The sequence below is a fragment of the Capricornis sumatraensis genome, chromosome 9 (genome assembly GCF_032405125.1).
Source record: "Capricornis sumatraensis isolate serow.1 chromosome 9, serow.2, whole genome shotgun sequence".
NCBI lineage: Eukaryota > Metazoa > Chordata > Mammalia > Artiodactyla > Bovidae > Capricornis > Capricornis sumatraensis.
The window spans coordinates 5332854-5360748 of record NC_091077.1 but is presented as its reverse complement, the minus strand read 5'-3'; the positions used below and the strand labels follow the sequence as shown (position 1 = coordinate 5360748).

The window sequence follows — 27895 nt, the reverse complement described above, 5'->3', positions numbered from 1 at the left end:
ATTAAAATTGAAGTTTTATCATATTCATTACATTTACTAAGTCATTCTCAAGTGTGTATACAGTTGTCCCATACTATCTGTAGTGGACTGATTCCAGGACTCCCCACAGATACCAAAATCCGAGGGTGATCAAGTCTCTTATGTAAAATGGCATAGAATTTGCATGTAACCTATGCACATCTCTCATAAACTTTAAATCATCTCTATATTACTTGAAATACCCAATACAGTGCAAATGCTTATGAAAATAGTTGCCAGTGTGTGACAAATTCAAATTTTGGTTTTTGGATATTTCTGAAATTTTTTAATTTTAAATTTGCAGTTATTTGAACCAGTGGATGTGGAACCCACAGATATGTGGTACCAATTTTATTCTAATGACCTTTGGTTTAAGGGTTTCACACATGCAAATCTACTTTGAAGGGGTCCTCTTCAATGTGAATTTTATAATGGTTCGTAAGGGACGACCTCTGGCTGAAGAGTTTCCCACATGCATTACATTCATAGGGTTTCTCTCCAGTATGAATTCTTTGATGTGCAATAAGTGATGAGCTCTGCCTAAAAGTTTTCCCACATGTAATACACACAAAGGGTTTTTCTCCTGTATGAATCCTTTGATGTTGAAGAAGAGCTGCACTTTGCCCAAAAGATATCCCACATTCCAGACATCGATATGGTTTCTCTCCTGTGTGAATTCTGTGATGATTACTAAGGGACGAGTTACACCTGAATGTTTTCCCACACTCATTACATTTATAGGGTCTTTCTCCAGTGTGCATTCTCTGATGTTGAATGAGAGCAGAACTTTGTCTGAAGGCTTTCCCACACACTTTACATTTACATGGTTTCTCTCCAGTATGAATTCGCTGATGAATAATGAGTGTTGAGTGGGAACTTAAGGCTTTACCACACTCATTACAATTATACAATTTCTCTCCAGTATGAATTATTCGATGTCTATTAAGTCGTGAAATAGAAGTGAAACCTTTTTCACATTCATTACATCTGTAAGGCTTTTCTCCAGTGTGAATTCTTTCATGTTGAATAAGAGATGCACTCTGACTGAAGGCTCTCCCACATTCACCACATTTAAAAGGTTTCTCTCCTGTGTGAATTCTCTGGTGGTAACGAAGGGATGAACTAGACTTAAAGGTGTTGCCACATTCGTTACATAAATAGGTCTTCTTCCTTGGATGAATTCTCTGACATCCAGGTAGGTTGCAAGTGGATGCCTTCCTTCCTGGGTTATATTTGTGGGGATTGTCTTGAGCATGAATTTTTTGATGTATAAAAAGGGCAGACCTTCTGCCAAAGGATTTACCACATTCTTTACATTTGTAGGATTTTTCCACAGTATGTATTTTTACGTGTTTATAAAGGGATGCACTATGGCTGAAGGCTTTCCCACACTCTTTACATATATACGGTTTCTCTCCAGTATGAGTTCTTTGATGTTGAATAAGAGCTGAGCTTTGGTTGAAGGCTTTCAAACATTCATCACATTGAAATAATTTCTCTCCGGTATGGTTTTTCTGATGTTTACGAAGGGATGACTTGTGAATGAAGGCTTTTTCACATATGTTACATTTATGGCGTTTTTCTGCTGTCTTTATTTTCGATTGGTTAAGTACATTTGAATCCTGCCTGAAGCTATTTCTTTGTATTTCATATTTTGTGGGTGTTTTTTCTCTAGCAACCCTCTGTTGCTTAACAAACATTGATTTCAGGCTGAAATTTTGGCCGAAGTCATTATTTTTATGGCTTTTTTCTACAGTGAGGATTTTTGTATGAGTGACTGAAATTATTTGTAAACTTTCACTTTTGTCCTTCTGTTTCTTTATTCTGTCTTCATATATGCAGGGGTTTTCTGATATGAAATTCCATGGTTCATCCTTTTTGAGTGTTTTCCTTATTAGCCCCGAAAATGAGGAGTCTTGAGTTTGAGTTGCCTTTGTGGTTTTAGGACTGCTCTTACATTCTGAAAAAAAATAAAAAAAGGAAGTGCCGATGATTCACACGATTAGCTGAGACTAAATGTATAGAAGGAATAAATATTAATGATATCTAAATAAGGCCTCGCTTTCTGGATTAAAAAAAGCACTAAGAAAAAAAAAAAAGTAAAAGAAAAAAAAAAAGCACTAAGAAGGGGAAAACATAGGAAGGAACACTGTGGATATAAACCGATAATCAATGAGAGATGGTGTACTAGGATGAATAAAATAAGGGATCCTCATTTAAAGAAGGTGTGCATATATGCATGACCAGGAGAATGGAGAGAAGGGATCAAAGAGAAATATGAACTGGGAAATGCAGTCTAACACCCAAAGCATATGACAGGCTCATAAATTATCTCCATGACATCATTCTCATTTCTGTAATTATTTCTAATCTTGAATATATTCCCTACTTATTCTATATGTCAAACTTCTCTGTAGCCTTCAGATTCAGTTCCAGTGTTGGCTCGTCTGTCACCCTTTCCTGACTCTGAGCCCAAACAATCTATTCCCCTTATTATACCACTTACCATAGTATCCCATAATATGTATTTAAGGGAAAAAAATGAGTATATCTAGAGAAAATGAGAAAGCCTTAAAAAAATTCAGCACCATTAATAATAAACACATACAAGGAAACAGGAATTGAGAGATACTTCCTCAACAAGGTAAAGTAAATATACTTTAGTCCTAAAATCAGTATCTTATTTAATAAAGAAACTCTAGAGACATTTCCACCACGATCAAGAACAAGGCAAGGATACCAACTACCTTCATTTCTACTAAACATTGTACTAGATGTATTAACCAATACAAATACACAAGCAAAGCCTTCTGGCTTTGTGTATAAAGAGGCACAGGATGACTAAAGAGAAAATTAAACTACTTCTATTTGCTGATGCTATTAATGCTACATCTAAAATTAAACCTCAGAGAATCAACGATAAAACTTGATCAGTGACATAGCAGGATATAAAATTAACATACTAAAATCAATAATATTCATTTATACAAAAATTTAGGGAAATAAATTCACAAGAAATATGAAAAACTTATTTGAGGAAAAATTTAAAACAGTCTTGAATGACATTAAAGTATACCTGAACCAATAGCAAAACCTCTCTTATTCATGGATAAAAAAAATAAATATTATAAAAATGTAGATATTAAGTTGCATATGTGTATGTGTGTATATAGATAGATATTTTAAATCCTGCAGGATTTCTCAACTTCAGCTGACATTTTATGCTGGATAATTCTTTGTTTTTCAGTGATCGCCTGTGCAATAGTACCTACTCTTTTCACCACTCCTACCCTCTCTCAAGTTGTGACAATCAAAAATATTTCAAGACACTGAAGCACTGAAATGATAAAATCACCCCTGGTAGCGAACCAATGGTATGGATGAAATAAAAATGACAGTAAATTAATAAATATTGAAACTGGGTGATAGATACACAGGAATTCCTTATACTATTTTCTCTACTTTCATATGTTTAAACTTTTCTATAATAAAAGTAAAAATTAAATTTTTTTTTACTTTCTGTTAATTTCTTGCAAGAGGAGAGAGCAGGTTAATCTTTCCCCCCTTTATACCACGTATAATCAGGGAGAAATTAGAAAATACTTATATATGAATGAAAATGAAAACACAACTTACTAAAACTTATGGGGTGTAGTGAAAACAGTGCTAGGAAGAAAATGTAAAGAAGTACTTAAAAACATAATTTACTACTTAAGGAACCAGAAAAAACAAACTCAACCCAAAGCTAGCAGAAGGAAGGAAATAACAAAGGCAAAAGCCTAATTACATAAAATAGAAAAACAATAGAGAAAAATCAACAAGTCCAAAATCAGTAATCTGAAAAGACCTAGAAAATTGATAAGCCTTTAGTGAGACAAAGAATAAAAGGGAAAAGACACACATTAGTAAAATCAGAAATGTGAGTGATGACATTACCACAGATTAAAATAAAAAGGATTATAAGGAAAAACTATGGATAAAACTATGGCAAAAAACTATGGATAAAACTATGGCAAAAAACTGGATAGCCTAGAAAATATGGACAAATTCATAGAAACACAAAACCTACTCAAACTGAATTATGAAGTACAAAATCTGAACAGATATATATCTAGAAAAGCAACTGAGCCAATAATCAAAAACTCCCAATAATAATTATAAAAAACAGCTCTGTACCAGATGGCTTTCAGTTCAGTTCAGTCACTCAGTCGTGTCCGACTCTTTGCGACCCCATGAATTGCAGCACTCCAGGCCTCCCTGTCCATCACTAATTCCCGGAGTTCAATCATACTCATGCCCATCGAGTCAGTGATGCCATCCAGCCATCTCATCCTCTGTCGTCCCCTTCTCTTCCTGCCCCCAATCCCTCCCAGCATCAGAGTCTTTTCCAATGAGTCACCTCTTCACATGAGGTGGCCAAAGGACTGGAGTTTCAGCTTCAGCATCATTCCTTCCAAAGAAATCCCAGGGCTGATCTCCTTCAGAATGGACTGGTTGGATCTCCTTGCAGTCCAAGGGACTCTCAAGAGTCTTCTCCAACACCACAGTTCAAAAGCATCAATTCTTCGGTGCTCAGCCTTCTTCACAGTCCAACTCTCACATGGCTTTCCTGCCTACCAAACATTAAAGATCTAACACCACTCCTTCTGAAATGCTTCCACAAAACCAAAGGAGGCAGCAATACTTTCTAACTTATTCTATGAAGCCATCATTGCCCTGATAATAAAACCAGACAAAAATCCTACAAGAAAAGAAAGCTAAAGATCAATATTTGTTACATATATTGATTTTAAAATCCTCAATAAAGTACTTGCAAAGAGAATTCAGCACATCAAAATGATTATACATCATAACCAAATGAAATTTATCCCTGGCATACAAGAATGATTTAAGTTATGAAAACCAACTAAAGCAATACATCACATTAACAGAATGAAGACACAAAACCTCACAATCATCTCAAGTGATATAGAAAAATGTACCTAACAAAATTCAAAATTCAACACTTTTTCATGATTAAAAAAAAAAGAAGAACAAAATTGGGACTAGAGGGAAATTACTGCAACACAATAAACACTATTCTTAAAGAACCCACAATTAACATCATATTCAATGGCAAAAGACCATAACCTTTTTCTCTGAGATCAGGAATGAGATAAGGATGCCCACTTTTAACACTTCAACCCAGTATTAGAATTTCTAGCCAGAACAATCAGGCAAGAAAAATAAAGAGTATCTAAACTGGAAAGAAAGAGGTAAAATGATCTTAGTCACAGATGACATGCTCTTTTTAAAAATTTATTTTATTGAAGTACAGTTGACATAGAATGGTGTGTTGATTTCTGCTATACCACAGTACTTCAGTTATCAGATGGTAAAGAATCTGTCTATAATGCAGGAGACCTAGGTTCAATCCCTGGGTTGGGAAAATCCCCTGGAGGAGGGCATGGCAACCCACTCCAGTATTCTTGCCTGGAGAATTCCCATGGACAGAGGAGCCTGGGATCGCAAAGAGTCAGACACAACTAAGCAACTAAGCACACAGCACATACCTATATTGGGTTGACCAAAAAGCTCGTTCAAATGTTTCTGTAACATCTTATGGAAAAATCCAAACGACCTTTTTGGCCAACCCAACATATACACTCTTTTTCATATTCTTTTCCATTACTTATGGTTTACCACAGGATATGGAATACGGTTCCTTGTGTTATACAGTAGGACTTTGTTGTTTGTCTACTCTGTATAGTAGTTTGCAATAGATGACATGATCTTATATACAGAAAATCTAAAGATTCAACAAAAAAACTGATAGAATACGCAAACTCAGCAAAGTGGCAGGATAAAAAAAATCTATACAAAATCAGTTGTGTTTTTATATTCTAACAATGAACAAGTCAAAACAGAAATAGAGAAAAAGATTTCATTTACTATAGCATCAAAAAGAATAAAATACTTAGGAATTAACTGAAAGGAAGTAAAAGATTTATACACTGGAAACTACAAACACTGTATAAAGAAGACAAAGGTAAATGGAAAAACATCAAGTATTTATAGATTATAAGATTTAATATTGATAAGATGTCAATACTACCCAAAGTGATCTAGAGATTAAATGCAAGTCTTATCAAAATTCCAATGCCATTTTTGGGCAGAAATAGAAAAACTCATGCTAAAATTTATATGAAATCTCAAGGGACCCTGAGAAGTCAAATAATTTTGAAAAAGAAGAACAAAGTTGGAATACTTCTCGATTTCAAAACTTATACAAAGTTACAGTATGGCAGCATCGTGGTACTAGCATAAAGGTAACACAGATCAATGGAACAGAACAGGAAGACTGAAAACAAGCCTTTGCATATAAGGGCAAATGATTTTTGACAAGGGTGCCAAGACCATTCAATGGGGGAAAAGATAGTCTTTTCAACAAATAGTGCTGGGAAAACTGGATATACACATGCAAAAAAAAAAAAAGAAGAAGAAGAAGTTGGACCCTTCATGTGCGTTGTGCGTAACACCATACACAAAATTTAACTCAAAATGAATATATGACTTAAATGTAAGACCTAAAACTATAAAATAGAAGAAAACATAGGGCAAAAGCCTCATGACTTAGGATTTACCATTGATTTCTAGAACAGAATACCCAAAACACAGGAAACAAAGGAAAAAATAGACAAACAATTGTACTTCATCAAAATTAAAAGCTGCTGGGTGAATTCCTGGCAGTCCAGTGGTTAGGACTTGGCACTCTCAGTACTGGGGTCTGGGTTCAATCCCTGGTTGGGGAACTAAGACTCCACAAGCTGAGCAGTGTGGCCAAAATAAACAAATAAAAGCTTCTGTACATCAAAGAAGACATTAGCAGAATACAAACGTAAGACTAGGAAAAATATTTTCTAATTATATATCTGATAAAGGGTTAATATTTAAAATATATTAAGTATTCCTATAACTCAACAATAAGAAAAAAACAATTTAATTCAAAAATGGGCAAAGGACTTGAACAGACATTTCTCTATAGAAGGTATACCAGTGGACTCTAATAAGCACATGAAAAGATGCTCAATATGTTAGGAAATAAAAATCCAAACCACAATATTCTATTTCACATTTGTTATTATGGTTAACAAACATATATGTGTGTGTATGTGTTTTAATTATAAATATAGAGAGATGGAAAGTAACAAATGTTGGCAAGGATATGGAGAAACTAGAAACCTTCTGAATTGCATTGGTGATCATGCACCAGGTAGGAGAAAGCTAGCTTTGATTCAGTCTCTTTCAAAATCTCTGCTAATGTTTGAACATCAAAAATTCCAATGTTCACTTGCCACCCCCATCATTCCAGTTTGGCTTTGAATGTAGCCACTTTACATGCCAACCTAAACACACTGTCATTCTCCCCTAAACTGACATATGGAGTCTGTTGAGCAGGCTGAATATGTCACTCAATCAAGGACTCTGGAATGTCTCTCATAACTCAAAAACTGGCCAGTGATCTACCTTTAGAAAGCATCTCACTTCTGTGTATAAGAGAAGACATGTATGCTCCATATCCATCTCACAGAGATGTGCAAACAGACGTGAGTTAAGGGCATGTACTTTAATGTGATTGATAATTTTAATCACATTCTGCAAAACGTTGTTAAGGTGACATTTTCCAGCTAGCCAGCATTTCTCTACGGATAACACAGTGAGTAGACTCACATTCAGAAGTGACCTCTTTGACGCAAGTACATTACTTTGCCAACAAAGGTCCGTCTAGTCAAAGCTATGGATTTTCCAGTAGTCATGTATGGATGTGACAGTTGGGACTATAAAGAAAGCTGAGTGCTGAAAAATTGACGCTTTTGAACTGTGGTGTTGGAGAAGACTCTTGAGAGTCCCTTGGACTGCAAGGAGATCCAACCAGTCAATCCTAAAGAAAATCAGTCTTGAATATTCACTGGAAGGACTGATGCCGAACCTGAAACTGCAACGCTTTGGCCACCTGATGTGAAGAACTGACTTATTGGAAAAGACCCTGATGTTGGGAAAAACTGAAGGAAGGAGGAGAAGGGGACGCCAGAGGATGAGATGGTTGGATGGCATCACTGACTCAATGAACATGAGTTTGAGCAAGCTCTGAGAGTTGGTGATGGACAGGGAGGCTTGGCGTGCTGCAGTCCATGGGGTCACAAAGAGGCAGACATGACTGACCGACTGAACTGAACTTAATGAAACTAGAAAGCCATCTAGTGGCTTTCTGACCATCTAATAATGGTCTAAAGACATTACTATGGTCTCTGTGCAGTCAAACCTTTCTGCTAAGGATAATCTGTATTTGCACCCCACCCCCTCAGCCCCAGCAATAGCATCAACACCTCAGTTCCACACCAGATCAAGCATTAGATTCTCATAAAGAGTGAGCAACCCAAATCCCTCGCATGAACAGTTCACAGTAGCATTCACACTATTATAAGAATCTAATGCCACTGCTTATCTGACAGGAGTTAAGAGCTCAGTCATGGCAGCCACTCTGTCCATGCATATACAGACACAAAATGACCAATTCCGTTTTCCTGATATGAAATCATTCTTGAATAGTTCTGCAGCTGTGATGTTGGTTGGTTGCCAACAAAAGTGCACATAACATATTCCCTTGCATATCCTCCTGAAAAATAGATTGCACAAAAACAGGCACTGTTGTCCTGGATTGACTCGGTAGACTCATCAACCTGGATTGCGTACCACAGCGACTCATTAATCCTAACAACTGTGACTCAATATCCTCTGCTGTTTCATCCATTTCTCTAGTTACAGTGCTAGCTGAAAGAGGAACACATGCCACCTTTTGAACTGCAGCCTCTCCTAACGTTCATTACAAATGAACTTTAGCAGCAGACAGGACCAACTCTTCACCAATAGTAAGGGACTTCTTACCTTTAGCAATGCAGTTAGCCCTAAGAATGATGCTCAGTGCAGACACATTTGATGAAGTGGTGGCCTTCAGTAACTGCTTGTTCTTCATATTCACTTTCTTTTTTCCCCTCTGAATAACTCCAGAGACTTGCATTTTATTGCAGGGTGCTTGGTCTTCCTGTGGTAAAGCAGTTTCGAAGGTTTCGAAACTTTGTTGGATAGCCAGTCATCACATATCATACAAAGTGGGCTTAGAGAATGTGAATCACCTGTTTCAATAAACCTGTAATTTAAGTTGGACTCCTGGTATTCTATTTAGCTTTTATTATTTATTTTTACTGTTGGCTGCTGGGTCTTCGTTGCTGTGCGCAGGCTTTCTCCAGCTGTGGAGGCTGCAGGCTTCTCATTGCGGTGGCTTCTCTTGTTGCAGAGCATTGGCTCTATAATGCAAGGGCTTCAGCAGTTGCAGCTCTTGGGTTCTGGAGCACAGGCTCAGCAGTTGTGGTGCAAATGTTTAGTTGCCCTGCAGCATGTGGGATCATCCTGGACCAGGGATCAAACCAGTGTCCCCTGCATTGTAAGGTGAATTCTTAACCACTGGACCACCAAGGAAGCCCAGTTTTCTTTTAAATGCAGCTTTATTTTTGTTGGCAGTCTTAGAGCCTTCTGCTGTCTCATTATTGTGTCCTTCCCCCTTTTCAAAGAAGCTCTTCAGTGATGTTTGTTTTTTACTTATTTGGCAAGGGTTACTTTGTGGGTTTATCAAAAATGTGACTGAGACAAGTGTGCAATGAGGGAAAGCAACGTGGATAGAAGTGATAAATAAAATAATGGACAGGCAATGCGTGGACTAAAATACGTGTAAGATTCTGATTTAAAGCCCACCACTAGAAGCAGCTGTACAATTCATCAACTCACTTGCCACTATAAAGCCTGCCACCAGATACATCTTAGTTGTCACTTGCCACTCACTGATAGGGTTTTGATATCAGTCTTCAAGCAATTGATTTATTATGGTCTCTGTGCAGTCAAACCGCTCTGCTAAGGATAATCTGTATTTGCACCCGCCCCGCCCCAGCAAAAGCATCAACACCTCAGTTCCACACCAGATCAAGCATTAGATTCTCATAAAGAGTGAGCAGTCTAGATCCATCGCACGTATAGTTCACAGCAGCATTCACACTATTATGAGAATCTAATGCCACAGCTGATCCGACAGGCGTTAAGAGCTCAGGTGGTAAATGCCAGCGATGGGGAGGTGCTATAAATACAGATGAAACTTCCCTTGCTCTCCTGCTGCTCACCTCCTGTCATGCAGCTTACCACTCACCTCCTGCTACCGGGACTCCTGCTCTGTAAGACACTAGGGATCCAGTAATGAAAAGAAATGTTTTGTTTCCTCCAGGAACCTAGTTTAACATGAGGAACAAATTAATTCAACGTGCAATCAATGCAAAATGTGATCACTTCTACAACGAAAACGAAAGACAGAAACAGAAGCAAATGCGCACTTTAAATAGTATCCAAACCACCCTTAGGCAGTGGCAGGTATAGGCAGGAAAGATGTTCAGGCAATAGCTTCAGTTTCCTAGGATTTTAGGGGATTAGTAGTTTGCTAGTGGAAATTTAAAAACGGAATCTTCCCTTTTGTCAAAATGGAAAGATATGTGCTTTCCCACCCTTTTTCTTAGCATATTCATTGAGAAAACTTTTATTCGTAAATCATTCCTCTGTGCCTTTGATACGTATTGAAACTTGTAAAGCCTCTGTTAGCATTACAAACCAGCACTAAAAATTCTTGAGAGCTCGGGAGCCATCTCTTTGACATATAAACATCAAGAAATACAGTGATACTATCTTCCTGTCCTTGTGAAAGTTCAGCCTAGTGCTTAGTTCCACACTGGCACTATCTGCTCATCATAGGATACTAGAAGTTTTCTTATCACTAGGACATATAGCCCAACTGCCTGGTGAATTTAGGATAAATACAAAAAAATGTATAGCTGTGTTGTCGTCAGTCCTCTTGAAAGTGAAAGTGTTAGTCGCTCAGTCATGTCGACTCTCTGTGACCCATGGACTGTAGCCTGCCAGGCTCCTTTGTCCATGGAATTTTCCAGGCAAAATTACTGGAGTGAGTTGCCATTCCCTTCTCCAGGGATCTTCTTAACCCAGGGATCAAACCTGGGTTTCCCACACTACAGGCAGATTTTTTACCCTCTGAGCCACCAGGATGAAGACAAATGACAACTAACCTCAAGAACATGTATTCTCAAGAATATGTAATTCTCAGCTACATTAAAAAAGGGTAGGGTTTTTGTTTGTTTGTGTGATCTCATCAGCAGGTTACCTATGCAATTTAGTTTAATTCTTAATCAGTAGTGACAATGTTTTCTGTCTTCTGGAGAGGATTTTCTGGGTTGGCAGGAGATTTAACAAAACTTTCCCCAATATTATATGAAGGGATAAGCATGAGGGTTGAAGGCAGAATCAGTATCTTTTTTTTTTTTTAACCCAAAATAGGTTTTTGGCCTTATTTTCTAAAGCATTCCCCTGATTTATCCAATCATCAGATTCAAAGTTATATCTTAACAAAAATGTGATTTTAATTGGCACTTTCACAAGGCTTCTTGTGAACCAGAGACTGAGAGAATTAAAATCGGTATGCTGGGAATTATAACGTAACAGTATAATTATACATGGGTGTAGTACTGCACATTTGTGAACACCCTCTGTCTTACTGAAAAAAGAAATGCTGGTCTAGACAATGTTTTTGGCAATGTCAATTAAAAAACTTTTTATTATGGAAAAATTTCAATATATATGAAACTAAAGAGTATTGTACAATGCTTCAAAAACCACCAACACTTCATGTATAAGCTTCACTCCTCTTCGATCAGATGGGCTAAAGCAAATCCCAAACATATCACCTCATCTGAAAATATTTCCAAACACATTTCTCAAAGGGCATTAAAAAAAAGCAACAAAAAGCAAAACATTCCACAGCCAATGAAATTAACACTATTTACTAGTAGCATCGTATATACAGGCAGCATTTGAATTTCCCTATGTGAAAGCCTTTGACTGTGTGGATCACACAAACTATGGAAAATTCTGAAAGAGATGGGAATACCAGACCACCTGACCTGATTCTTGAGAAATCTGTATGCAGGTCAGGAAGCAACAGTTAGAACTGGACATGGAACAGACTAGTTCCAAATAGGAAAAGGAGTACGTCAAGGCTGTATAATGTCACCCTGCTTATTTAACTTATATGATGTATGGCAAAACCAATACAATATTGTAAAGTAAAAATGAATAATAATAAAATAAAATATGAAAAAAAAACTTATATGCAGAGTACATCATGAGAAACGCTGGGCTGGATGAAGCAAAAGCTGGAATCAAGATTGCCAGGAGAAATATCAATAATCTCAGATATACAGATGACACCACCCTTATGGCAGAAAGTGAAGAATTAAAGAGCCTCTTGATGAAAGTGAAAGAGGAGAATGAAAAAGTTGGCTTAAAGCTCACCATTCAGAAAACGAAGATCATGGCATCTGGTCCCATCACTTCATGGCAAATATATGGGGAAACAGTGGAAACAGTGTCAGACTTTATTTTGGGGGGCTCCAAAATCACTGCAGATGCTGACTGCAGCCATGAAATTAAAAGACGCTTACTCCTTAGAAGGAAAGTTATGACCAACCTAGATAGCATATTGAAAAGCAGAGACATTACTTTGCCAACAAAAGTCCATCTAGTCAAGGCTATGGTTTTTCCAGCGGTCATGTATGGATGTGAGAGTTGGACTCTGAAGAAAGCTAAGTGCTGAAGAATTGATGCTTTTGAACTGTGGTGTTGGAGAAGACTCTGGAGAGTCCCTTGGACTGCAAGGAGATCCAACCAGTCCATTCTAAAGGAGATTAGCCCTCGGTGTTCTTTGGAAGGAATGATGCTAAAGCTGAAACTCCAGTGCTTTGGCCACCTCGTGCGAAGAGTTGACTCATCGGAAAAGATTCTGATGCTGGGAGGGATTGGGGGCAGGAGGAAAAGGGGCGAAAGAGGATGAGATGGCTGGATGGCATTACCGACTTGATGGACGTAAGTTTGAGTGAACTCTGGGAGATGGTGATGGACAGGGAGGCCTGGTGTGCTGCATGCAGTCCATGGGGTTGCAAAGAGTCGGACATGACTGAGCAACTGAAATGAACTGTCTCATAAATTTTTTCAGTTAGGAAACAAGGTTCACCTGCCTTGGTTGGTGAACTCTTAAATCTTTCCTAATTATTAGGTTATAAATGTAATCTGTAATCTGGTGAAGTGAAGGTCATTTGCCATCCCAGAAAAATATCTTAACCTGATAAAGAGCATCCACAACAACCTAGAGCTAACATTACACTTGGGCTTCCCCAGTAGCTCAGTGGTAAATAATCTGCCTATCAATGCAGGAGATGGAAGAGATGTGGGTTCAATCTCTGGGTCAGGAAGATCCCCTGGAGAAGGAAATGGCAACCTACTCCAGTATTCTAGCCTAGACAGTTCCATGGACAGATGAACTGGATGGGCTACAGTTCATAGGTTCACAAAGAGTCAGATATGACCGAGTGACTAAGCACACACATCATTATACTTAATGGTGAAAGGCTGAATGCTTTATACCTAAGATCTGGAACAAGGCAACCATGTCTGCTCTCACCACTCATAATCAGAATAGTACTGAAAGTCTACTTAATACAACATGGTAAAAAAATGAAATAAAAGGTATACAAATTGGAAAAGAAGAAATAAAACTATCCCTATTTGTAGATAACAGTACAAAGAAAATTCCTCAGAATCTACAAAACATTTTCTAAAACTATAAGACATTTAGGAAGGTCACAGGATAAAGACAAACATACAAAAATCAGTATTATATCTACGTACTATGGACACATGGGCACTGAGCTTATATTTACAGTACCATTTATAATTACTCAAAAACACTTAAGTGTAAATGTAACAAAATATAGATAAGACTTGTATTATGAAAACTATGAAACATTGATGAAAGAAATTAAATAAGAGCTAAATGGGGAATTCCATGGTGGGTCTGTGGTTAGGACTCAGCACTTTCACTGCTGAGGGCCCAAGGGCCAGGGTCAATCTCTGGTCGGCGGAATAAGATCTCACAAATCATGTGGCATGGCCAAAAACAAAAACAAAATAGAACTAAATACATGGTTCGGTTCAGTTCAGCTCAGTCGCTCAGTCGTGTCCGACTCTTTGCGACCCCATGAATTGCAGCATGCCAGAACTCCCTGTCCATCACCAACTTCCGGAGTTCACTCAAACTCACGTCCATTGAGTCGGTGATGCCATCCAGTCATCTCATCTTTTGTTGTCCCCTTCTTCTCCTGCCCCCAATCCCTCCCAGCATCAGAATCTTTTCCAATGAGTCAACTCTTCGCATGAGGTGGCCAAAGCACTGGAGTTTCAGCTTTAGCATCAGTCCTTCCAAAGAACACCCACGGCTGATCTCCTTTAGAATGGACTGGTTGGATCTCCTTGCAGTCCAAGGGACTCTCCAGAGTCTTCTCCAACACCACAGTTCAAAAGCATCAATTCTTTGGCACTCAGGTTTCTTCACAGCCCAACTCTCACATCCATACATGACCGCTGGAAAAACCATAGCCTTGACTAGATGGACTTTTGTTGGCAAAGCAATATCTCTGCTTTTGAATATGCTGTCTAGGTTGGTCATAACTTTCCTTCTGAGGAGTAAGTGTCTTTTAATTTCCTGGCTGCAATCACCATCTGCAGTGATTTTGGAGCCCCCCAAAATAAAGTCTGACACTGTTTCCACTGTTTCCCCATTTATTTGCCATGAAGTGATGGGACCAGATGCCACGATCTTCGTTTTCTGAATGGTGAGCTTTAAGCCAACTTTTTCACTCTCCCCTTTCACTTTCATCAAGAGGCTTTTTAGTTCCTCTTCACTTTCTGCCATAAGAGTGGTGTCATCTAGATATACCATATTTATGGAGTGGAAGATTCAGCCTAGTAAAGACCTCAATTGTCTCGAAATTTACTTGGTTTACTACAGTATCTCTGCATGTAGATATAAATAAGATTATTCTAAAATTTACATGGAAAAGCAAAGAAACTAGAATACCTAAAGCAACTTTGAAAAGGAAGAATAAACTAGGAATAATCAACCTACCCAACATTAAAGCCTATATATAGCTACAGTAATCAAAACTGTGTGATGTAGGTAGAGGGAAAGATACACAGATCAGTGGAACAGCAGAGAACACCTAGAAATAAAGTCACAAATGTGCTCAACTGATTTTGGACAAAGATATAAAAGAACTGAGTGAAAGAAGACAGCTTATTCAACAAATAATGCTGGGACAACTGACTGTCCACCAGCAAAAAGAATGAATCTTGACTGAATCCTACATCTAACACAAAAATTAACCCAAAAGAATCACAGAGATAAATGTTCAATGTAAAACTATAGCACTTTTAGAAAAAAACACAGAAGAAAATCTATAAGATCTAAGGATAGGTAAAGAGTTCTTAGACTTGACAATGAAAGGACAGTTCATAAAAGGGAGCATTGATGAACTGGAGCTCATCAAAATTAAGTCTTGCATTCTTCAAGAGACACAGTTATGAGGATGAAAGGGGAAACTAAAGACTAGGAGAAAATATCTGCAAACCACATATCCATCAAATGACTACAATCCAGAATGTATTAAAAAACTCTCAAATCTCAACAGCAAAAAACCAAACAATACAATTAGAAAATGGATAAAAGATACAAACAGGCATTTCAACAAAGAAGATATACAGATATCAAAAGAGCACACAAAAAATATGTGCAATGTTATTAGAACTTAGGAAGGTGCAAGTTAAATTGTAGGTATAATTGGGTCTCCTGCATTTCAGGCAGATTTTTTACCATCTGAGCCACCAGGGAAACCTGGTTGATACCGATCAGAATGGCTAAACTGAAAGTAGCTACAACACAAAATATTGGCCAGGATACATAGGAACTGAAGCATTCATGTGCTGCTGCGTTGCTGGTAGAATATAAATTGGAACAGCCACTCTGCAAAACAATTTGGTTGTGTCTTCAAAACCTAAACATGCAACTACAACATGACCTAGCAATTATACTCCTGGGCATTTATCACAGAGCCATGAAGGTTTTCTTTTGTACAAAAACCTGTACACAAATGTTTTTAGCCATGTAACCTGTAATTGTCAGAAACTGGAGACAATCTATATCCTTCGACAAGTGAATGGTTATATAACTGTGGTATGTGTACTTTACAAAAAACTATTCAGCAATCAAACGGAATGAAATATTGATACAAGAAACTACTTTAAAAATTTTCCAGAGAATTATGCTGAGTGAAAAGAAAAATCCTAAAATGTAACATACTGTATGACCACTTAAATAACATTCTTGAAATGACAAAATTATAGAAATGGACTAGGAGTTAAAAAAAGAGAAAGAACAAGGGGAGGTGAGAAACAGGGACAAGGAATCAGAGGAAAGTGGGTGTGTCTAAAAACGGGCAAGTCATTCATGCAGTCATTAACTGGAAACTGACTTGGACCAGGCACTGTTTTAGGTATTGGAGAAATAGGTACAAATGAAACAGACAACCCAGCACAAGGCAGTTTATAATTCAGAGACAGAGGAGATTATAAGTGAATACTTACTATTTTGCAGTGATAAGGACTCTGAGAGAAAGTAACACATGATGAGGGGATTAAAATAGATGGAAGAATGCTGCAAAGAGTGTGGAGGTAAGGGAACCCTCCTATACTGTTGGTGGAAATATAAATTGGTGCTGCCACTATGGAAAACAGCATGGAAGTTCCTCAAAACAACTAAAAACAGAGTTGCCACATGATCCAACAATCCCACTCCTGGGCATACGTCTGGGAAAAACTGTCATTCGAAAAGATACACACACCTGAAAGTTCACAGCAGCACCATTTACAATAGCCAAGGCATCCTAACAACCTAAACGTCCATCAAAAGACGGAAGGATAAGGCAGATGTGGTATATACACACAATGGAATACTATTCAGCCATTTAAAAGAATGAAGTAATGCCATCTGCAGCAACAGGAAGAGACCTAGAGGTTATCATACTAAGTCAAGGAAGTCAGAAAGAGAAAGGCAAATACCACATTATATCACTTACATGTGGAATCTAAAATATGATGCAAATAAACTTATTTGAGGCAGAGGAACCAGAGATCAAGTTGCCAACATGTATTGGATCATAGAAAAAGCAAGAGAATTCCAGAGAAACATCTGTTTCATTGACTATGTTAAAGCCTTTGACTTTTTGTTGTGGATCCCAACAAACTGTGGAAAATTCTTCAAGAGATGGGAATACCAGACCACCTGACCTGCCCCCTGAGAAACCTGTTTGCAGGTCAAGAAGCAACAGTTAGAACCAGACATGGAACAACGGACTGGTTTCACATTGAGAAAGGAGTATATCAAGGCTGTATATTGTCACCATGACATATGCAGCATACATAATGCACAATGCCGGGCTGGATGAAGCACAAACTGGAATCAAGGTTTGTGATTGCAGCCAGGAGAAATATCAATAACCTCAGATATGCAAATGATACCACCCTCATGGCAGAAAGTGAAGAGGAATTGAAGAGCCTCTTGATGAAGGTTATAGAAGAGAGTGAAAAAGTTGGTTTAAAACTCAGCATCAAAAAACTTGAGATCATGGCATCCGGTCCCATCACTTCATGGCAAATAATAGATGGGGAAACAACAGAAATAGTGACAGACTTTATTTTCTGGCTCCAAAATCTCTCTGGACAGCACCGGACAGTTGTACTTTCGTTCAATTTAATCCAACTAAAGCCTAACTCAGAAAGGGGGACTCCTCATGGATCAGAGGCTGTCAAGGCGAATTGAAGGGCAACAATTCCTCCTCCTCTCCCTCTGATCTTTCATGCCAGGCGCAGCCCATGCCTGGCAGTGGGGCTGACGCCTCTCCTAGCTCTCTACTGCTTCCCTACTGCCTCAGTTCTCTGCATTTTGTGGTCATCTTCAGCTGTTCCCACAAGATTAGTGTATTTCTCCCAAATGACAACTATAAAGAGACAAGTGTGGTTCTGACCTCAAAAGATCTCACCTTGAATGGGGAAGTAAGCACTCTCCTAAAGGTGTGGGCACCTTAGGAATCGAGACAGCCTGTCTCATAGCTCGTCTCACTCACTCACTCACCTCAGTTGCTCAGTCGCATCCAACTCTTTCCGACCCCATGAACCACAGCACACCAGTCCTCCCTGTCCATTACCGACTCCTGGAGTCCACCCAAACCCATGTCCATCGAGTCAGTGATGCCATCCAACCATCTCATCCTCTGTCGTCCCCTTCTCCTGCCTCCAATCCCTCTGAGCATCAGGGTCTTTTCCAATGAGTCAACTCTTCGCATGAGGTGGCCAAAGTACTGGAGTTTCAGCTTCAGCATCAGTCCTTCCAATGAACACCCAGGACTGATCTCCTTTAGAATGGACTGGTTGGATCTCCTTGCAGTCCAAGGGACTCTCAGGAGTCTTCTCCAACACCACAGTTCAAAAGCACCAATTCTTCAGTGCTCAGCTTTCTTTACAGTCCAACTCTCACATCCATACATGACCACTAGAAAAACCATAGCCTGAACCAGATGGACCTTTGTTGACAAAGTAATGTCTCTGCTTTTTAATATGCTGTCTAGGTTGGTCATAACTTTCCTTCCAAGGAGTAAGTGTCTTTTAATTTCATGGCTGCAATCACCATCTGCCGTGATTTTGGAGCACAGAAAAATAAAGTCAGCCACTGTTTCCCCATCTATTTGCCATGAAGTGTCTGCTGAGCCCCAATTCCACATCTTGATGGGTCCACTGACTTACTGGGACCTGACAACAACCTAAGACAAGTCCTACCACATCTACGCCAGGTGGCTCCAGACTGGTTGCAGGCTGATCCTTGCAGAATATAAGCCTGAGCCTGTGGCCAGGCTACTTTAACTCCTCAGAGGCTGTGACCAGCTCTCAGGCACAGACCAGGTCCTGTGATAGGGCTCCCGGCTCAGCGGGATCTGCTCCCTCCCCCTTTCTCCCTGCTCCCACCTTTACACACCAGCTTCCTTTCTCTGGACTCACACACACCCTCTGAACGCGTCTCACATCCAAGGACCTTCCTTGGGGAGCACCGTCCCTCCTGATCCACATTCTCACAGAGTTCCTGTGGCTCCTCCCCCAAGATCCCCACCAGAGCCTGTCATTCCACACTCCTGTGTGCACTTAGTCTTCATCTCAACTGAGCTCTGCCAGGGCAGGACCTGTGTCCTTCTGGCCAAGGTCGCACCGCTGTTTATCATGGGACAGGAAAGCAGTGGATGAGGGTTTGAACTTGGCTCTCCCAGAGCCCCAGCCTCCCCAATTCAACAGCTGCCAGCCCCCAATTTTCAGGACAGCCACCTGTGCCATCTCTCTCCTCTGGTGACTGCTTCTCTGGCTCAGCCACAGAAGCTTCCTTCTTAAGCCACCTCATGAGCGTTGAGGTTTCCTGGAACACTGACCTCTCCTCCATTCCCCAACCTACTCAGCTCAGAGCTTTAAAGGCTCCTCTGACACGGATGGCCCCCTGACCTCCCTGCTGAGTTCCAACCCCCCAATCCTTCTATAACTGTCCACTGCTGACCTCTACCCATATTTCATTCACATCTCAAATGAAATCCATCCCACACGGAACTCATCATATACCCTTAACAAAGGGGGCCCTCCTCTTTCCTCCTGAACCCACTACACATGCCTTCTTCCAGGTAATGTCTTGCCTATCTTATGCAATAATCTCTAGAAGGTTACCACCTCTATTTTTTTCTCACTTCAAATCTAAGCCCAACAATGTTTCCAAAGTGACTATTCTTATTAAATTCAAATTACATAATTAAGGACTTCATGGATATATTTTGTGAAAGTTCTAATAAAATCAAATGTAAATAAAGTCCCCTTTCGTCACGCCCATTCTTGATCCCAGTCCACATGTAACTAGTGTCCCCTGACCGTCTTTTAAGCACTTAAGCACATATTATGCATGTGGACAAACATGCGTAACACCAGGGGCTTCCTGGTGGCTCCGCTGGTATAAAGAATCCTCCTGCCAAGTGGGAGACCTGGGTTCAATCCCTGGGTTGGGAAGATGCTTTGGAGAAGGGGACGACTACTCACTGCAGTATTCTGGCCTGGAGAACCCCATGGATTGTATATCCATGGGGTCACAAAGAGTTGGACATGACTGAGCTACTTTCACATGCACGCATGTAGACAAACACCATGTAATTTTCTTTACACGTCAATGGTGACAGGTTATGATCACGCTCTGTAACTTGCTTTAGCTTCTCACATGCCTTGGAGCTCAGCCCACACCAGTGCTCCTTCTTTCTAACTGTGGTGCTGTGTGCGAACACAGGGACCCGCCTCAGGATGTTTAAAGTGTCTTAGATTCAGACCAGTCTTTCCAAAATATCAAGGACCATATAATTCTTCAACTTAAAATTCTTGAATTGGGGCTTCTCTGGTAAAGAATCAGCCTGCCAACGCAGGAGACACAGGTTCAATCCCTGATCCAGGACGATCCCACAGGCCAAGGAGCAACTTGGCCCATGAGCCTCAAACTGCTGAGCCTGTGCTCCAGAGCCCGGGAGCCACAAGAAGAGAAGCCACGGCAGTGAGAAGCGCGAGCACGGCAACTAGACGGCAACCCACACAGCAACAAAGACCCCGCCCAGCCAAGAAACAATAAACAAAGAAATACAACGATCAAAAAATTCTTAAATTATTTCCAGTCAACCATGGACAGTTCTCATCTTTAAGAACTGTACCAAAGCACTGAAGTGTGGCCCCCACCCAGCTTTCCAATCTATTTCCTTTCTCATCTCTTTCTTTTCCTATAACGCTGGCCTTCAGTCAGAATGAATCAGCTACAGTTCCTGAAATACACTAAGTCTGCTGAATGAGTACATGAGCATGTAGCCCTTCTCTGAAACAGGGAAGAATAAGAAAAAAGATCCTGAGAGATTCACCTGTGAAGTAATTGTAAGAGAAAAAGAGGACACTTGTGACTGGGGGCCTTAGCATTCCTTCTCCATCATTTCTTGAGGACTGAGAACTTGGAGAAAGTTCACTGACCAACATCTCCAAGTCTCACATCTCACATCCACTCATTTACCACACTGCTGCTTGCAGAGAGATTCCCCACCCACTCACCTAGAGAGGAACCTCCAGGGCTTTCTTTCTCTACCTTCCAGGGATCTTCTCCTTGCTGCAACAGGGAGATCACTTCAGGTTTGGAAAATGGGAGTCCTGCTCACAGCAAAAAAAAAAAAGGACAAAAAAATAAAAACAACAACAAACTCAGTCTTGACACAAAGAGGTAACTGGTTCTGAGTGGAAACTGAGAGGATGATGCAAAGAGCTTCTGTGGGGTGCTCAAGCTATCCCCCTATGATGTACAGGAGTGGGTTAGGGAAAAAGCAAGGGACTTGTAGAACCTAACAATGGAATAATTAGTTACATGTTAGGGAAACAGAATGAACACGCAGCCCTGAAATAGAGTACCATTAGCTTTCTTTAGAAAAAGAAATATGTGAGATATTCCAGACTAATATCTATAAACAGGTATCTATGGAAAGGATTATGTAACAGGTAGCTTGTTTAAAATGAGAAAACACTATCTAGCTCCCTTTAAAATATGGATTATGTGGTGTTCATCTGGCTGGAAAAGAAAACAGGGAGAGGCAAGTGGTGGGTCAAAGAAGGGGGATGAAGGATGCTCTCTGCTTAGAAATGAGCAAACACATCATAGTGGGAATGGCTTGAACTATGAGGGAATTTCTAATGTGCAGCTCTGTAGACTGTCCCATCCATGAGGCACAAGGCATCCATGCTTATGAGGAAAAATTTTTCAGATTTATTTTTGGAGATCCAATTTGTACAGTGCTAAGACAAAATTCAGCTGAAATTTTGATGATCCATGGCTTTTATCCAGGGATTTGGGTGTTGAATTATCCCAATTTCCGATCAAGGACATTTCCTTACCCAATGAGACAAGGTTACTATAGTTCTCCAGCATCACATCTTGGTACAAGTTTCTCTGAGAAGGAGCCAGCTTTCTCCACTCATCCCGTGTAAAGAGCACAGCCACATCTTCAAACGTCACTGACACCTGTAGAGACAAGCCATCCTAGCTCACCCAGGACCACCCATCACACAGGGTGACGGCAGCAGCAATGGGAAGTAGTCAGGTTACCATGAAATGCTTTTATGTTATTCTAGGTTCTGAAAGGTTCAAGTCACTTGTTTAATGAACACGTGATTTGTGACAAATATATACTGAGTAGCATGAAGTCTGAACCATGCCCTGTGTTAACCACAGAGATGTGTGGAGGTATTAAGGCCATTAGTAGGAATGTTCATCAGAATACTCTTAAGGCAATTCAATAAAACATATTAAGAGCGCTAAAATGTTTATACTCTTTCAGTCTCCAATTTACTGTATTTCTTTGATAATGAACCATGCAAAAAAATGCGCACACAAGGACATTTATTACGGTGTTAGTAATAGTAAAGAAATGGAAACAACCTAAATAATCATTGACAGAGGCTGGGTTAAATAATTTAAGGCATTATCTGTGTGCTCTCTGAAGCCTGAGGACAATAGTGGCAATTAAAATAGCTATCGTTTATTGAATGCTCTCTTCGGGCCAAGTACTATTCTTAGAGCTTTATATTATTCCTTAGTGTAAATCTTTTATCTTCATGACAACCCTGAGAAGAAGGTACTATTATTATCCTCATTTTACACAGGAGAACTCACAGAGAGGGGAGGACATCTGTCTAAAGTCATAAAGCTGGTCAGTGGTAGTGCTGGGATTCCAATTTCAGGTGCATGTCTAAGGCTCCATTCTTAACACTGAAAAAGGCCTCTCTAAATCTACCAAATAATTAGTAAATAACCGAAATACTGCACACAATGTACTTAAAACAGTACCAAACTTATATTAAAGGTTCAGATGTTACCTATTATCACATCAATATAAAGTACTATGCAATCATTAAAACTGATGGTATAAGTTAACAATGTTGACTTAAAAAGACATTCATGATAATGTTAACTACAAAAGGCAGGTTATGTATCAGTATGTATAGTTTCTTCCCATTTTTGAAAAAAATTAAATATGTACATAGAAAATGATGCTGAGAGATACATAACAAATGGCTCACAGCAATTATCTCCAGATGGTAGGGTTTTTAGGGTTTTTTTGCACATATGGAAAAAATATATACACAAATACACACACATACACACATCTATACATGTATGTACATATACAAGCATATATACATACACACATATATATGTGCATATTTTGCACATATATCTGTAAAGTTTTTTGCCACAATTATGCAGTATTTTTATGGTAAGATGAGGCATTAAATTAATATTGGTGAGGAATACAAGAAATGATCTTTGCTGTCAAAGAATTTACAATTAAACTAACAGACAAGAAAAGTGCATGAATTTGAACAACAAAAGAAAACGTGTAGCTGAATATGACCACACATCATTTACATTAATCCTTATTTTAGAGACGAGGAACACAAGATCCAGGGCTGTTAGGATTCCAAGTCACATACTTTGTTAATGGCAGAGACAAGATAACTACTCTCCTTTTAACACAGTACTTGGTATATTCTCTTTCTGACCTTAAAACATCCCATCACTGAGTTTTACATAGAAGTCCACGCAGCAGGTGAGGTTAGGGAGAAATGTCATATAGGGACGGAGAAGATTCTGGGCAAGAGAGCAGCCTGACTTTGTTGGAGTGGAATGTGAAAGCCAAGAAGCTCTAACATATAAGGGCAGGTCCTAGACATTGCCTCAAAAGATCAATCACCACATTTCACGGCTTCAAATGACCTACAACATCATGTAGCACAGAGCTCTGGTAACACAGGGTCTGGGCCTGCTCTGCATTCTGAGAAATGCACCAGAGGAACGGCTGGACAATAACCAGCATGAACTGAGAGGCCAGACACACCTGGGTTTGATTTCAGGTCACGTGACCTCTTTGAGCATCAGTTCCCTCATATGTAAAATGGGGTAATAACTGCTGCGCTGTTATGAGAGTGAGAACAAAGGTAAAGCCCTCGGCATATCCCCAAGCAACATTAACTATCAATATTATTGTTAAATGAAAATGAGTAAAAATTGACAGGATTTTCTGGGTCCGAAAAACACTGTAGTCATTTCTATCGACCAACAGTAATAGTATCGTGGACTAGAATGATACTGTTCAGCTACCACAACCACCATCTACTGAACGTCTCTGATGCGCCCAGACCCGATTGAAACACTTTCCATGCTGTAATTTCACCTGATCCTCCCATCTACCCTGTGAGGCAGGCATGGTTGCTACTCTCATTCTACAGCTGAGGAAACCGAGGCACAGGGAGACACAGATGCCTAAGGCCTATAAATGGCAACAGAGGATATGGGCTCAAACCTGGCTGTCTGCCTTGAGAGCCCCACTTCTAACTGTACACCCTGTATACCTTGACTCTCCACTGCTGATATCCCACAAAATCCTCCCTGCCACTTCCTGAAGAGTCTTCTCTCTGCTCTTGAAGTCAAAGGACCTCTCCAGTTATGTTCCCACTGACATGGTTAACCTGGGTGGGGGCCCCACCTTCATTTCCACAGCATAAAGATGAGAACAGTAGGTCAAGATCAGCTTTCAAGAGAGTGATAGAAGCCAAGATACATGATCCACAAAGTTAAAAGGGAGGAAAAAAACTAAAAACTATGGACTGGGAAAAACCTGGGAAAGATAACATAAGGATTCTCAGGGGTGGAAAGAAAAAGAAAAGCATTCTGGCCAAGAGAGAGACAGGAATAAGCAAAGGGGCCGGGCCAGAAAGGAACGCTGCCAAGTGTCCATGTTTGTTTGCTCTGACCTCAAGTGATATAAGACGTGTGGCATCTTACCTGTCTAATTAGTAATCACATGGTGAGCTGAGATCAATGAATAAAAGAGTGTCTACCAGGAAAACAAAACAGAAACACTAGATATGGATTGCAAGGTTGGAAGTGAACATTCCCTATGGAATCCACCATCCACCTCCGTGGGCCAGCTCTTCAAAGAGAAAAGGATATGGGCTCCAAATCCTGGTGAAGATTGTATTAGGGGGAGAACTCCAGTTTGAAGATTAAAAAGAAAAATCTATTTGTCTATAAGACTTGAGAGGGCAATGAACTCACCTGAGACCTTGCTTCCCTCTGTTCGGCAGCCATATCCTCTTTGTGAGCAGTTTTCCTTGAGGATGGGTGAAGTCTCCAGAAGTCAGATCTGAGAGAAGAAAAAGGGAGCCAGGAGGAAGCCCCTTCTCTTTCCACCCCTCAGAATCAGCAGCTCTGAAACCTTTACATTCCCTGAGAATGATACCACGTGCCCTCAGAGAAGGACCTAGGAATAGACGGCACCAGAAAGAAGAGTTGGGTCATCCTGTTCCAGGCCCAGCTCTCTCCCTGACTCGGAGGAAAAGGTCCTAGGACTCTATCAGCAGTGGTAGCAGCTTCTTGAGCCTCACCCAAGTGTTAGGCACTAAATGAATCACTGAGCACAGTTGGCACTATCAACCTCCCATTTTATAGATAAGGAAACTGAGGGCAGAGTGGGAGCAACTTACCCCAGTCCACACAGCCAAGGGAGGGTGGCGCCATGATTCCAACCACAGCTGGCTACAGAGCACATGCTTTAACCTCCCTGCGTACACGTGACAACTTTTCTCCATCCAAGTCTTCCCACCCAACTCCTCCCCCTCCTGTCAAGGAAACAATTTCCAGATTTTTCTAGAAAACCTGCTTCCGGAAGGGAACACATCAGCTCTCCCGAAGCGGGGAGCAGGCTTGACGAAGGAGGCACAGACAACCGAAGACCGGGATTCCAGTCCCGATTCTGCCACTGGGGAAAACCAAGTGACTCACTTCTCATGCAAAACAAGCCTTTCACTAAGGAGGGCAGTGGCGATGTTAGGGGAAGGAAATAATCTTCACATTCACTACCGGCCCGGAGCAAATTAAAACGCCAGCAGGAGCCGTGCAGGTATCTCTCTGGGGACAGGTCGGGAGAAAGCAGCAGGCGGGCAGAACCCGGCGAATGAGGAGTTAGTGCTCGACTTGCGGCGTTCAGGGCACATCTGTGGGAGGCGGTGGTGCCAAGAAGACAGAGCCGGTGGCGCCCCGCCCACGGCCCGCCGGCACCCACGAAGAACCCGCTCTCGCCTCTTGGGCCTCTGCCCCGCGCCCCGACGCAGCATCCTCCCGAGGCCCGGTCCTCCCTCCTGCATCCCGCCGACACTCCGCCGCTCACCTCGCCCAGGCCTCCGGGGGTTCCGCGGGCAGCAAGTGTTATGCTCCGGAACTGACACGTCCAGACAGCTGCTTCAGGTAGGGACTTGTCCGAGGTGCTGCCTGGGTCGACCTCACGCCGGGAGGCCTTTCACGCCAGCGGCAAAACCCACGCAGGTCCGGGACCCTCAGGGGCTATCGCTATCCCCTCTGGGAAATGTAGTCCACACCAGAACCCAAGGATTCTGGGAAGTGTAGTTCTTCGTAACTGTCTGCCAGGAGAGGCCGGGCTGAGTCTGTCCCATGCCCAGGCGCATTCTGAGCTAATGCTGGTGCTTCCTGGGCGGCTGGGTCGTGGGTTCCTGGTTCTTCCGGGAGGAAGCAGTTTTGCCAGGATAGTGTCGTGTAGCTCTGCATCTTTGTAAGGCAAAGATAGTAAGGCAAGTAGACAACTGACAAGAGCAAACCTATTTTCTCTTCAGTCTTTCAACAAGTATATTGAGCACCTGTTGGAGATAAGCCCTACCTCAGTGAGCAAAACAGAGATCACTGCTCTGGAGAACTTTTTTCTGGGTCAGGGGTCGGGGAAGGAGGTGTTGTAGGAAGGGAAACCCCTTCCAGGGCCCCAAAGAGGGCTCTTGTCTAACACTTGGAAATGATATGTCCAAGGAGACACACATGCTGACAAAGCAAGAGACTTTATTGGAAAAAGTACCCTGACCCTACCCCCCAGTCCCCCAGATAGCAGTAGGGTAAGGGAACCCAGGAGAACTGCTCTGCCACATGGCTCACAGTCTCAAGCATTATGGTAGTGGGGGATTACTTTCCAGCTGGTCTTTGGCCAATTATTCTGACTCAGAGTCCTTCCTGGTGGTGTACATGTTGCTCAGCCAAGATGGATATCAGGGAGAAGGATTCTGGAAGATGGTCGGACATGTGGTGTTTCCTTTCGACCTTTCCCGAATTCTTCTGGTTGGTGGTGGCTTATTAGTTGCTGTTCTTTACTAGGACCTCCTCCTGTCGTGAAATAACTCATGCAAATGGTTACTATGGTGCCTGGCCAAGGTGGGCGATTTCAGTCAGTATGCTTTCCCTAACAGAGAGATTGGGCAGACAAGAAGTCATGAACAAAATTATATAGCATTTTAGAAAATAAGCATTATGGGGGAAAGCAAAAGAAAAGAACGGTAGGAAGAATCTGCAACAGGTATGGAGGCAGGTTGCAGCAAGGAATAGGGTCACAAATACCATCCTTTGTTAATATAGCAGGACACAATCTTGATAAGGTAGAATAAGTATCCTTCTGTAAGTTCTTTCTTTATTTTTTATTGAAGGATAATTGCTTTACAAAACTTTGTTGTTTTCTGTCATACCTCAACATGAATCAGCTATCAGTATACATATATCCCCTCCCTTTTGAACCTCCCTCCCATCTCCCTCCCCATCCCACCCCTTTAGGTTGATACGGAGCCCCTATTTGAGTTTCCTGAGCCATATAGCAAATTCGCATTGGCTATCTATTTAACAGGTGGTAATGTAAGT

At 40.8% G+C, this 27895-nt stretch overlaps 1 protein-coding gene across 1 annotated transcript; it reads right to left on the bottom strand.

Moving 5' to 3' along the window:
• Positions 1-398: 398 nt before the first annotated feature.
• On the bottom strand, positions 399-26499 carry LOC138086123 (zinc finger protein 354B). The gene is made up of 5 exons (XM_068980909.1): positions 26376-26499; positions 25265-25352; positions 22042-22168; positions 21211-21306; positions 399-1978 (listed from the first exon to the last, which is right to left on the bottom strand). The coding sequence occupies exons 2-5, from the start codon at positions 25295-25297 to the stop codon at positions 399-401; spliced, it is 1836 nt and encodes a 611-aa protein (XP_068837010.1). The 5' UTR covers positions 25298-25352; positions 26376-26499.
• Positions 26500-27895: the final 1396 nt, after the last annotated feature.